The sequence below is a fragment of the Chaetodon auriga genome, chromosome 12, assembly GCF_051107435.1.
Source record: "Chaetodon auriga isolate fChaAug3 chromosome 12, fChaAug3.hap1, whole genome shotgun sequence".
Lineage (NCBI taxonomy): Eukaryota > Metazoa > Chordata > Actinopteri > Chaetodontiformes > Chaetodontidae > Chaetodon > Chaetodon auriga.
The window spans coordinates 22112392-22125000 of record NC_135085.1 but is presented as its reverse complement, the minus strand read 5'-3'; the positions used below and the strand labels follow the sequence as shown (position 1 = coordinate 22125000).

The window sequence follows — 12609 nt, the reverse complement described above, 5'->3', positions numbered from 1 at the left end:
AAGCGCACTGTGGTTATCGGGTTGTCAGTTCTGGAAAGATGCCAAGGTTGTTGGATGCAGCCCCCTTCTCCCAGTTCCAAATTCATAATGGAGCTGGGCGGTGCGATACAGGCGGAAATCATGAATCACTTTGTTCCCTTTTTTTCCCCCCCTAAGCTAAGTGCTCGCATGAAGTGAACGCGTCACAACGCTCAGCGCTGATTCAGACTGTTTTCAGTGGAGCACATTCAGCCTGATGCCAGTCACAGCTCTCACATTCACTTCAGGACAAAACGAGGCCGACACAGGCGCTGCACGGACGCTTAATAGCTCAGAAGCCTATGTTGTATTATTCATGACAGAATTACCAGATCCTGATTGTTTCTGTGGCTTTTACTGTCTTTTAATAGGCTTTTAAAGAGGAAGTAACACACTCTGAGTCACGGCTAAGCTAACAACAGCGATTCAACATATTCAGCTCCCTTTGAAGTCAGAGGCTCTTCAGTCATAAATAAACGTGTCTGACATTATGCACTGTGTAAAGACGCTGCCATCAAGAACTCACCTGTAGATGCCACTAAATCCTGCACGCTGGACCTTTAAGTTGAAAGACTGAAAACTCTTTTATTGTTGTTTTCATCACGTTTGACTGAGCTTCAGACATCCAGCACCAGTCGCTCTTTGTATTGTATTCATGGTAAGGACGGTGCCGCGGTGTTTCAGTGTAAATGCCCTCTACTGTAATGCCTCTCTAATAGTCTTTTAAATGCGGATTGTGCATCCTTTGCCTCACTAAAGGGGAATCTGGGATCTATCCATCATTTCAAAACGCTGTTTGTGTGCTCACAGCGCTGCCAAAACCCTGTGAAAAATGCAGCTCTATTTATTTATTCTACAAGCTCATCTTGGACATCGGACAGTTTATCTGTCGAGCTTCACTAGCTGTTGATTTTGGCTAACGTCAGCCATTAGCTGCCTCACCTCATCCCCTCTCAATTTTAAAAACCCCTCTTGATTGAAAGGCCTGCTCTGTGTTTGTGCCACGGGGTGACATTTCCATTGTGTTCTGCATTTTCCACAAGAAACCTGCTGTCTGTTTGCGTTTGTCGGACGGGCCTTGAAAGCAATAGAGAGAGAGGGGCGGGAGCGTGTTCGCGTGTTCGCGTGCGCCGATGGACGACGAGGGCGACTTCATTTCTTAGGTCAAGCTTCGGGTCACCTCGGTTGCCCTGGTAACCTCGTTCTGGCTGGGTTGCTTGGCAACAATCCTCTTTTGTTCCAAATGATTTAATTTGAAGCATCTCTTCCCTCGTCACCCCGGCTCACTGCTTCACCCTTCCTCTCTCTCTCCCCCTCTCTCTCTCTCTCTCTCTCTCCCCCCCTCTCCCCCCTCCATCACTCCCTCCCTTCCTCCCTCCATCCTCCTCAGCCTCCCTCTTTGCTGAAGCTTTAGGACTATTCCCCTTTTTCTAATCTTGGCCCTTACCCGGGCATCGAGAGCCCTATCCTTCTTTTGCCTGGTGTATAAGTCCCTGCTGTTATCGCAAGGTTTTATGAGTGGATAGTGTGTGTGTGTGTGTGTGTGTGTGTGTAGTCTTGTTCATTGTACCTTCCTTATACCACAGTATCTGAATATCCTCCTGACTACCAGGAAAAGAAATATAATATAATTTTTTTCTTTTTGGGACACTTTTTAAACACTTAAATACTAAATGCTAAAATACAGTTAAAATGATTCAGACAGTGTTTTAATGTGTTGTTAGAGACTCTAAAATATGCCAACAACATACTCAAGATACTCAGTTTTACAAATGTCCTCCCCAGAGGACAAATTTGAAGTACTGCTGGTCAGGAGGATGTTAACAATGAATACATGTCATGGCCAAAAGTGTGTGGACACGAAGCATCGCGCCCTTATGTAATTGCTGAACCTGCCACTCTGAAACCATGGGCATTAATCTGCTGCAATAACATCCTGCAGTCTTCTGGGAAGGCTTTTCAACCTGGCTGCAGGGATTTGCTCCCATTCAGCCACAAGAGCATTAGTGAGGTCGAGCACTGATGTTGGACACAACGTGAAGTGGAGAACTTGACCTTGCTTTTTGTGTTTGAACCGCACTGCAGCATTAAGACTGCACACACAGGGCTGGTGTCCACATATCTTTGGCATGTTGTGTGTGTGTGTGTGTGTGTGTGTGACAGGGTAAAACACGCAGACTTCACGTACAAAATGATCTGGAGTTCGGAGCAACGAGCTGCGACCTGCCGTTAAGCTTTACGTCAAACATGTAAAACATTAATTTTGTTATTTTTTTAATCGCTGCTTGTTTGGATTCATTCATCTAGATAACAGAATTTGGTGGAACGCTGGCATCGTCATGATATGATCCCACTGAAAGACAAATAATGATATTCAATTATCTCCCAGTGTGCACGTCACTTTCATGCTTATGTAAGAGTGTGTGTGTGCGTGTGTCTGTGTGTTTGTGTGTGATTACACTTGTGCGTTTCCCAGAACAGACCAGAAACTTTTTCCAGCCTTGCTGTTATTGCTATTTTGAAAGATGGGTGTTGTCTGTGGAGAGAGCGAGACAGTGTGAGCTAAAGGCAGAGAGGGAGCGAGTGCAGATTGTGACGCTCACCATAGCGGGTCCAGTGATCTTAGTAGAAAGGGCAGACTTCTGGTAATTGACTACTCATTTCTTTAAGTGGCCTATTGGCAGGGGCAGTCAGTGCATTTGCCAAGGCATTAAAGATTTCACTCTCTTTATCTTCCTCTGTGTGTGTGTGTGCGTGTGTGCGTGCGCTGATGGACGGATAAAACTTCCTTTTTCCTTTTTCTTATCAAACGATGATATCTGGTGGGTGAGGTTCTTTGGAGCAGTGTGTGCACAGTGGCGCAGTCAAAGGGCTCGTTTCTTTAAAATCAAAAATATCTCCCCGTCTCCGTCTGTCTGTGTCCAATCGATTCATTTTTAAAGAAGCTTAGCTGGCACAGCTGTCAGATAATGAACGATTGCCAAAGTGGTTTACAGTGCATTACAATACAAGCAAGGTATCACAACACTACAGAGGGATGATTATAGAGCTAATTATGATGTAACAGTAGCTGACTAATGGATTTCAGCATAATGAGCGACTATATAAGGCGCATCCAACATTAAGGTGTATGTTTGGATATTTTTATTCATTTATTTATTTATCCTGTGCAAAAAAACCCTTTATGAAGCTAATATTAAGTTTCAGCGGCCTTAACCAAATCAAGCAGACGTCTTCGTTTTTGTCATAGATGTTTATCCATTTGTCCAGACACACACACACACACACACACCCCTACAGGCCAGGGCCACAAAATCAGATAATAATGCAGAACAACTCCATCGCCTGATGGATGATTCTGCAAAAAGCCATGCAGATTCTTACTTCCTGTGGCACCTAGAGCACGGTGAAGATTAGGATTGTGGATATGGTAAATAAAGTGGTTCAGGCGTGGTGAGAGTAAGGTTAATGCTTGATTACGGTTCGGGAAAGATTGTGGATACTAAAAAGGGAACATCAGCCGGTCTCCTGCATTAAAAGTTGCAGGTGCTACACACCCATCCGCCCCCCCGACCTCCACATCCATACTTTCACTAGGAACAGGCCTCACTCTTTATTGCGTTGGCACTGAAACTTGGCACTGGACATAACCATAATCTGCAGAATCATCCAATATGGAAGTAATTTGTAGGACACAAGGCTGTGCAGAACCTGCCTTAGTTGATATTTTATTTCAGTCGTGCAAATTTGTGATATTTGTAGTTCCAAATACTAATCTGAATCTGAGGCGCTTGGTGGTCTGGCGGTGGTCTCGAGCAGTTGCCCACCTTGCCTGGTTTTAGTTATCCACGCTTGTGCATGCGACTACCCGATTCCTCCCCCAGCAAAGGAACACTTAACAGACCCACAAAGAGGGAATTTTGCACTAAAAAGAGTCAAAATTAGGAAGTTGCCCACTTGATCTGACTAATTCAGACTGCTGACGTGTTACATTAACTTAAGACTGAGGATGGAAGATTTTGTTCCCCATCGCTTCCACTGCAATCGCCTTAGAAGGAGATCACTTCAGACCTGTATGGAGAGGAGGAATGAATGATTACAGGAGCCAAAAACTCTCTCAGCATGCTTATTGGATTAAGATAGACTAAAAAAAAACCTGAACCTATCCTTTGACTCTCATCCGCTCACTGTTGGTCCTTCTCTCCACCGCCTCTGTCAGCATCCCTTCATTCTTTTTTCTCCTCCATCCCTTTGTCTCCTTTTTTGACTTTGTCTTTCCACTCTGCTCTACTTCCCTCCATCTCGCTCTCATTGTGTTTTTATGCTCTTTCAGTCTTTTCGCCCCCTTTCTAAGTCACCCTGTCATCTCTCTTCATTGGTCTCATCTATCTATATATGCTTATTTCTGCCATGTCCTTCGCTCACCTCTCACTCTCTTTCCCTCTTTCTTTCTCTTTCCCTCTGTTTTTCCCTTGTGCTTTGCTCTCTCTCTTGCTCTCCTCTCTCAGTGCCCCAACTCTCTCTGTCTTTCTCTTCCTGGCAAATCATTATTCTTTTTCTTTTGTCAGCAGTGATGCTGCTGCCCTTTTCTGCAAGCTGAACCCCTCTGCCTCTCCCTCCTCCTCCTCCTCCTCCTCCTCCTTCTCCTCCTCCTCCCAGTCTCTCAACCCGCGCTCTCTTTTCTTTCTCATAGCTCTGTTCCAGTGGCAGGGTGGGGCGGCCAGTTTGGCGCCTCACTGCTGCTGCAGATACACTGCTGGGCTGTGATGGTAGTGATGTGTGTGCGCGCGCGTGGGGGGGGCAGCTGGTGGAGGATGAAGACGAGGAGGTGGAGGGGGATCGCCTGAGCTCTTAGCTAACTATGTTTGACAGGCAGCAGAGGAGGGGTGGGGTTGCAGGGCTTCTGGTGGTGGCTGGAGGGGGTACTTCATGGGTGGGGGCTGTTTTGGTCTCCCAGAATCCCCCACAAACCTCCGCCCTGAGAAAAAAGGCGGGCTGGAGGAAAAACTAAGGGCTAAGGAGTTTGTTTGTGCAAAGACAGCAGGCGGGAGGCTTAAATCCCAAATACACAGCCCATTCCCATCCACCCCTCCACTTCTCCACCCACCCACACCCCTCAAAGATTATAAGCAATTTGTTCGCCGCCCCCCAGATGACGGCAACAGGACAAGAGAATGAGAATCGCAACAACCGTTTCTCTATTAAAGGCTGCGAAGCCGCGAAAATCAGCCGGAAAACAAAGCCTTTTGCTACACCCGCTCTGTTCCGCACTTCACAGGCCGGAGAAGTGTTTGTCTCAAAGTGAAAAGGAGGGGGGGGGCGTTTCACATTGCAGATGTTTTACTTTTTTTCATTCACTGGGCAAATGTTCAAATATCTGGTTTGAATTTGCATCTTTTGACTCACAACAGGCGTGCAGGGGGGTGAGGTATGGAGCGAGAGATAAAAAAAGAGAAGGAGGTTAGAGGTGGGCAGAAGGGCACACGCACACGCACACACACACACACACACACACACACACACATATATACTCAAAGATCCACACAGACACACTTACCCGGGGGGATGGGTCTTAGTCGGGGACAGCTGGGCACAGATAGATGGATGGTGTGGGGGAGGTTGTTCTGTGTGCCTCCTGTGTGTGCGTGTGTGTGTGTTTCCTCTGTGCCTTTTGTGTGCATATGTTTGCATATTTACTTTATGTGTCCAGCTGTATTTAACGCATTTGAAAGCACGTTTTAGGTATTTGTGTCTTTCTCTAAGCGTGGGAGGTGTTTGTGCTCGACTTACATGTATGTCTTCCTGTCTGTATGTGTTCTGTGTGTGTGTGCGTGTGTGTGAATGACTCGGGGGGGGGGGGGGCGTGTCAGTGTGCTCGCAGTGTGTGCCAGTGGATGCCTCTGTGTGTGTGTAATGGCCTGTATCATACCATGCCATATCAAACTGCACACTGTTGGCTGAATTTCCCATCAAATGTGTACAGCATCAGCAGCGCAAAGACACATGACGCTGTCTGTCACACACCATGGCGCACCGTAGTGTGTGTGCACCGCTGCTGCAGCAGACATACGCACACGCACATGCCAACACACATGCAGATAAAGCCCATCTCATAAATCACACAGATACTTCATCCCACACACTTTTGCACTGATAAATTCCTCCCTGCAAAACAAATACGACTGCACTCGAGCACAAACACACACTTGCATGCAAACGGATCCACAATAAGCTTCCTGAGACTCGCTCACGCAAGAGGAACCATGCACAGGCTAAACACACGTTCAGATAATTACCTGCAAAGCAACTACACCTACACCCTTACAAGAAAGTACATACAAATGCACACAGTTTACACGCCCCACACACAGACAAACGTGGATAATAACCTCATCGCGCACACACACGCCTAGCCCAGACCTACATGTAGGCATGCACACACACCTGCAGTAAATAAAGTTCGTTAACCTGTGCTAATTAGCAGCAAAGCTTCCCTGGGAGAACAAAAAAGGAGGGAAGGACTGGCGAGAAGTAGACAAGATGATCGGGAATCGGGGAGGAGAGGGTGGAGGCTCGACAGAAGGGCGGAGAGGTGAGGGAGGACGAGAGGAAACCGAGGAGGACATCGGGGCAGATGGAGAGGAGGAGGGGGGAAAAGATGGAGGGAGACAGATGGAGGAGGAAGGAAGAGAGGGGGTGAACATGGAGATGGCCAAGGTGATTTGACTTTTTTACTGTTCTTTTTAGGGAGTGAAACCTCTCAGTACTTCTTGATGTGACTTATGATTCTCACACGATGTGTCGCCAGCTGATGCATGAAGAGAAATGTAAAAACGGCTTTAATTCAGGAGGACTTCATTTATCCACCCAGTGCAGCTTCTCCACATACAGGTTGCCAGATATGGTTAGTGAGCACCTGATTTTGCAGAGGCTCAATGGTACCAAACCTGGCAACCTCACTGGAGTGACAAGACTCAGAGTTGTTCCAGGGTGAATTGGGGGAGCCGGGTATGGCGCTGCGAGTCAGCTGTGCTGCCAATTTGCCCCAGTGGGAAACCGCGGTACTGCATCAGAAAATCCCCCGCCGACTTGGACTTTCCCCACAGGAACTCCATTAACACAGGAGATGTCTGTAAAACAGACAGGACACCTCATTAAGGGTGTGGATCTGCAAAATCCCTGCGAAGCTTATAAAAAAGCTTATGAAAGCTATTTTAATGTGCGTGACGCAGAGATTATTTTCATTATTGATTAATCAGCCGTGTGAGTTTTTGGTTTGGTTTATTAAATGTTAGAAAACAGTGAAAAATCCTTTGTCCAACTGTCCAAAACTCCAAGACATTCAATTTGCTTTCATGTAAAACCAAGAGAGAGAACCAAACTTATCACGTCGGTCACTTTCACTTGAACACTGACGTAAACAATTTTCATGATAGTTTGTGAATCATTTTCTGTCTGTCAGCTAATCGTTACAGCTCGTGCAGTAAGCAAGAAAACTTTGTCCTACACACTTGATGAGCAATTGTCATTGAAATGAGTGGGCCGGTATCTGGCTCCTATAGTACACCGTGAGTCGTTCGCCAAGAAGTAGCTCAAATTAGCGTCGTCACGGGTCCAAAACTTCCCAAACACAGTGTGGAAACCTGACGCGCATACATTAATTCAATCAAAAGAAAAAAGAAAAGACCTGATCCTACAGAGCAGATAATTAGACACGATTAAAACGTGGGGACTCAAACAGTCACAGAAGCCTCCGCGAGGTTTTCCATCAGTATTCCACGTCAACACACCAGAGACAACAAACAGCAACCCGACTTGACTGAATATAATTTGGAGCCTCAGATATGAGGAACCGAGTGGACCTCCTGTTTCATTATTCCACCTAAAACCGCTAATTGTCAATTTTACAGTTCTGTTTATGCACAGAACAAACACCCACAGTGTGTGCTTTGCTTCTTTGTAGTGAAGGAACTCCTAATAGCTCTTACTTGCAGTATTTTCTCACTTTGGGCCGGCTAGCTGTTTGCCACCTGCATCCAATCTTTGTGCTAGGTTAAGCATGCCCTGACTGCAGCTCGGTATGTAACGCTTAGACATGAGATGGATATTGATCCTCTCATCTAAGTCTCAGAAAGAAAGCAAATAGCCTATTTTCAACAAAAATGTTGAAACTATTCCCTGAAGTTTCCCCCCTCTCTTTTCTTTGTCATCATTGGAGGGCCCTCGAGCTTCTCACACTCCTTCTGTTGCCTCACTAGCTTCTTCTCTCCCCACCCTCCCATTTTAACACACACACACAGTTTCCCGCCTGTTTTATCACCCCCCCCCCCACATACCCTTATCCATCCATCGCTCTCCCTCTCTCTCCTCTCCCCCTCCCTCGGCTTGCTATCCCAGCCAGCCTTCTACCTCTTCGTGCTCTCACCTTGTTGCCAGCGAGGGAAAGTGTAAATTGTGTTGCTTTAAATACCCGTGTCTTCCTCGGGCTTACAGCTTGAGGTGGGGGGAGTGGATGTGAGGAAAGAAGAAAGACGAGCGAGCCACAGTGTTTAACTTAACGTCTGCTAAGGATAGATAGGTCTCTCTTTTCATTTTTGCGGCTCGGGTGTTTAGCCCGACTTAACCGTTTAAACTCTGGCTGAACTTAATTTCCCCCCTTTAACTTTGCTCTTAAGTAGCTTCAAAGCTAAGAAGAACAGCTGTATCTGTATCTGAGGCTTAGAGGGGTCATATGCTAGTGGCGAGCGACTCTGCATAGTGTTTGTGGAAACCAGTTTGGACCGGCGGACGGTTTGGGTGTGTCATTAAGGCAGTCAGGATTTCAAATAGCCTAATCTCTGTGGCGCCCCTCTTAATGACCGCTGCAGCTAACCCCACCCATCGCACCACATATAGGGACCGCTCACGTCCATTTGAAATACTGCTACAACACACACCATGCAGTTAAAACCTGCCCACACGGTGCTCCAACTAAATTAAAACAAACGTATCTGTGATTAGTATTCAGCCGATATTGTAACAAGGTTGGCGCCATGCTTGTATACTGTACAACACCAAGTGATTTGTATGCATTAGTCGAGCTGTAGATTTTGAGTGCAGTTTAATTATCATTAAAACATTTAGGCCTCGTGCTCAATAAGAGCGAGGTTAACCTTTATTTATTAGCTTGCATTAACCGAGACCTTTCGCAGCCCACCGCACGCACGGTGCTGTGATCCAATGAGCTCTGCTGGAGTAGCTGGGGGTTAAATGCCTTGCTCGAAGGCATTCCAGCAGCGCTAATGAACAAAGCACGAGTGCTGCATTTTACTGTCAGATTTGTGCCGGCAGTTTGATCGAAGCTGCGATCTTCCAGGCACCTTCTCTAACATTCAGGCCACCGGTGCCCCAGATCGATAATTTGAAATGAAAATAAAAGACCCTGAAATAGCTAGATAATAAATAGACAAACAAATGTGGAGAAATGACAAATGGAATTTGTCTTCTTCAGCTCCTCTGGACCTGTTGAGGGGTCATTATTTATTACAAGCTTATTTCGAGCCCACAACTGAGAGTCCATAGTTTCCAAGGCCCCAAAGTCTGAAGAAATGTGTATAATATGATGCCTTATTTACCAAGAATATCTAAAGCTGAAACCATGAGAAACATTATGGGTTTGAATATTTTATTGTGTCAACATTACAGCAAATTAATAGCGTGATGGGACACGCAGACAATGACATACGTGAGGCTGTTATGCAGCGTGGACAAGTGTATGCTTTAAAGACATTTAAAAGGAAAGGGGAAATTACAGTTCAACAGGTTAAATGAGCTGAGCGAGGCATGACCATGGGAAAGGCTAAATATTAGATTCTGTAAAAATGTTTTCACTTTAAAAGCAGATATCTCCCCAAATTCTGCTCGTCGCTGAAGAGCAGCTAATTGACCACTGAGAGTGTTCTACCAGCGGCAGTGTCACTCTGAGCCTCGAACACAGGTTGTTCTCGGTCAGAAATGCCAGCTCTCTGCGGCGGCCGAAGATAAGACACAAGTTTGGCTAACTTGTCAGAGCTCATTGTGGTTGGCTTGATGAGTGATGCACTGGGACAGCCAATTTACCCAAAGTGTTCATGCCAAGTAGAGGAGCTCTTGCGATCAGCCGCAAGAATTAGCCCAAGATGCTATTAAAGGAGACACTAATCCGTGGTGCACTTGACCACACATTTAGCCCTCAGCCATCATGGTGCTTAGATAAACTAACCACAAGGTCAGGGCTGCAGTGAAACACCACAGAGAGCAAAGGAGCGACTTAACTCTCACACGAAGGACTCTGGAAGTCTCCGATTGCCGTGTGAATGCAGGCGAATAGCGGCTTTACCTTAAGACCGGTTATGGCTCTGGATCCTCTTAGCCCAGAGGCAAACCTGAGTTGTTTTTTGTTTTCTCTTCTCATAACTTTTGTTTTTTGAGATGCTGAACTGGACATCCAGCTTTCAGATTTAAAAAAAAATAAACCCATGGTTGCTCCCTGCTGCTCTCAGCTCTTGTACTGCAAATGTGTTTTTGATCCTACATGCAGTTAGTTTACTCGCCTCCTCTTTTGCATCCTCTCTTTGCGTTTGCCCCCCCCCCCCCTTCATGTCTTGATGGGAGTTCCGCCGAAGCACACTTAAGCAGATGTTCTTCCTGGAGAGAAAAAAAAAAATCAATTCCACCGCCAGTGCAAGGATGCGATAACGCTACGCACCGAATATAAACCTGTCTCCCGCTTGACAATTTGGTTCCAATTAAACTATTTATACACGCCATATTTTCAGGAGTGAGGAGACCGCTTTGAGGCATATCTTCTTGTGAGATGTTCCCTCCGTTGGCTTGGTCTTGTCGTCAATTATGCCATATTTTTGTTTTGCTTGAGATTAGTTTGAGCGAGGTCTGGCACGTTTCGAAGCGAGCAGGGAGGGAGGGGAGCGCAAAGCGCGCCTGGGTGCACTCAGAGCCGCGATAACTTAACGTGGCAAAAAGCGCCATAGTGGGCATGTTCGGTATTACTTACCCTAACGAGGGCCTGCATGTTTTAGTACTCATCTCTTGTTCTGATTCACGTAGTCGTCTGCAACCCTCGCTGAATGCAAAGAGCGGAATTAGCCTGCACCATCACCCGTTATCAAGGGGGTACTGTTAAATACCATAATTTGAGCCAATTTGAATACTGTTACACACCCAGACAGTTCACCGTTCAGTGGTTTTTGTGGTGTTCCAGCTCCAGCTCCAGCCTTTGGAATCCCTTCATTATGCTGGGTCATTTGTATTCTCTTTCTCTTTCCCTCTGACCTGCTCATTTCCATAATGCCTGTCCCGTTTGAGCTTGTTCCGTACCAGCCGATACATATGCATGGTGTTAAAAACTGACACAGATATTGACAAAAGAGGGTTACAGAGCCATTAGAGGTATAAGACAGTGCTCTTGTTGTTGCTTTGACCTGTCGAGAGCCACTGTCTGCCGAGGTCTCTTCATCTTGGCTGGTCCCTCAGGTCGTGCAGTCTCTGGATGCCAGGCCTGCTACTGACTCATCGCTCTTACACTGGCCTCGCAGACATACAACCAGATAGCCATTTGTCTGCTTTTTTTGTCCCTCTGACAGCATGTCCGCGTGCGTGTGTGCATTGTGTCTTTGCTTTCAGAAAGACAGATAGAGATATATAGATAATCTGACAAGCAGAGAAAGAGATGGGCGGGGGGAGATAGAGAGAGGGAGAGAGAGCGAGGCGAGTAATGCATTTTGTGAGTTTATCTGATTTGTGTGTCGGTGTGTGCTACTATTTTTTGCTTGTATTTTCATATGAGAGCAGTGTCTTTCTGACTCGTCTCTGTCGCCTCTCGGTCACTCTGTCTTATGATTTTTCTCCACCTCTCTCTCCTGTTACCCAGATGACGACCCCTTGCAGCCAGTGACCTCAGATGAGACGGTGTCCGTCGGGGGCACGGTGACATTGACCTGCCGGGTGGCCGAGAGCGACAACTCCTCCCTGCAATGGTCCAACACTGCACAGCAGACCTTGTACTTCGGAGAGAAAAGAGGTGAGAGGGAGGGATGGAGAGAGACACGGAGAATATGTCAATATGTTGAAGTACAGCTAACCTACTTTGCCAAACAGAGGGAGTATAAATGCTGTCTAGATTAGGTTCGCTGGTTATGTTTGTTCCAGTCCAGAAAGTCTGACATTCCTATGAGATGTAGGGTTGGGAAGCTGGATGTGATGAGAGACCTCAGTAAAGTGGGGTCAGCCTCATAAACGCCACAGTCTGTCCCTGACTTACTGGGTGATGAAGTTACACCACCGGTTGGTCGATCGTTGGAGTTTCCTCATGGGTCACTGCTCTTTGTAGTTTTGGTCAAATATTTAAAAAGTCAGGACTTCGTGTGCTCCAAGTCAGTGATGACTTTTTCCAATAGTTAACCAAGACCGCAATCTTTCCCTGAGTTTAAGGCACTGCTCAGGAGTGATATCTTAGGGAATCTGCAGTAAAATGTCTGCAGATCCTCTCAAATCCGTTCGTTATGACACAGTTGACATGTCATTTCAAATGTTATATATCTGTATAAAATCCAC

The 12609-nt window shown here is 46.3% G+C and overlaps 1 protein-coding gene across 3 annotated transcripts in view; it reads left to right on the top strand.

Annotated features, from left to right (window-relative positions):
- The window catches only part of cadm3 (cell adhesion molecule 3), an 87121-nt gene that overhangs the window by 25804 nt on the left and 48708 nt on the right, over positions 1-12609 (top strand). For all 3 annotated transcript variants that reach the window (XM_076745750.1, XM_076745749.1, XM_076745751.1), the window contains exon 3: positions 11927-12076. In XM_076745750.1, coding sequence (XP_076601865.1) covers positions 11927-12076 — 150 coding nt within the window. The remainder of the gene's footprint in view (positions 1-11926; positions 12077-12609) is intronic.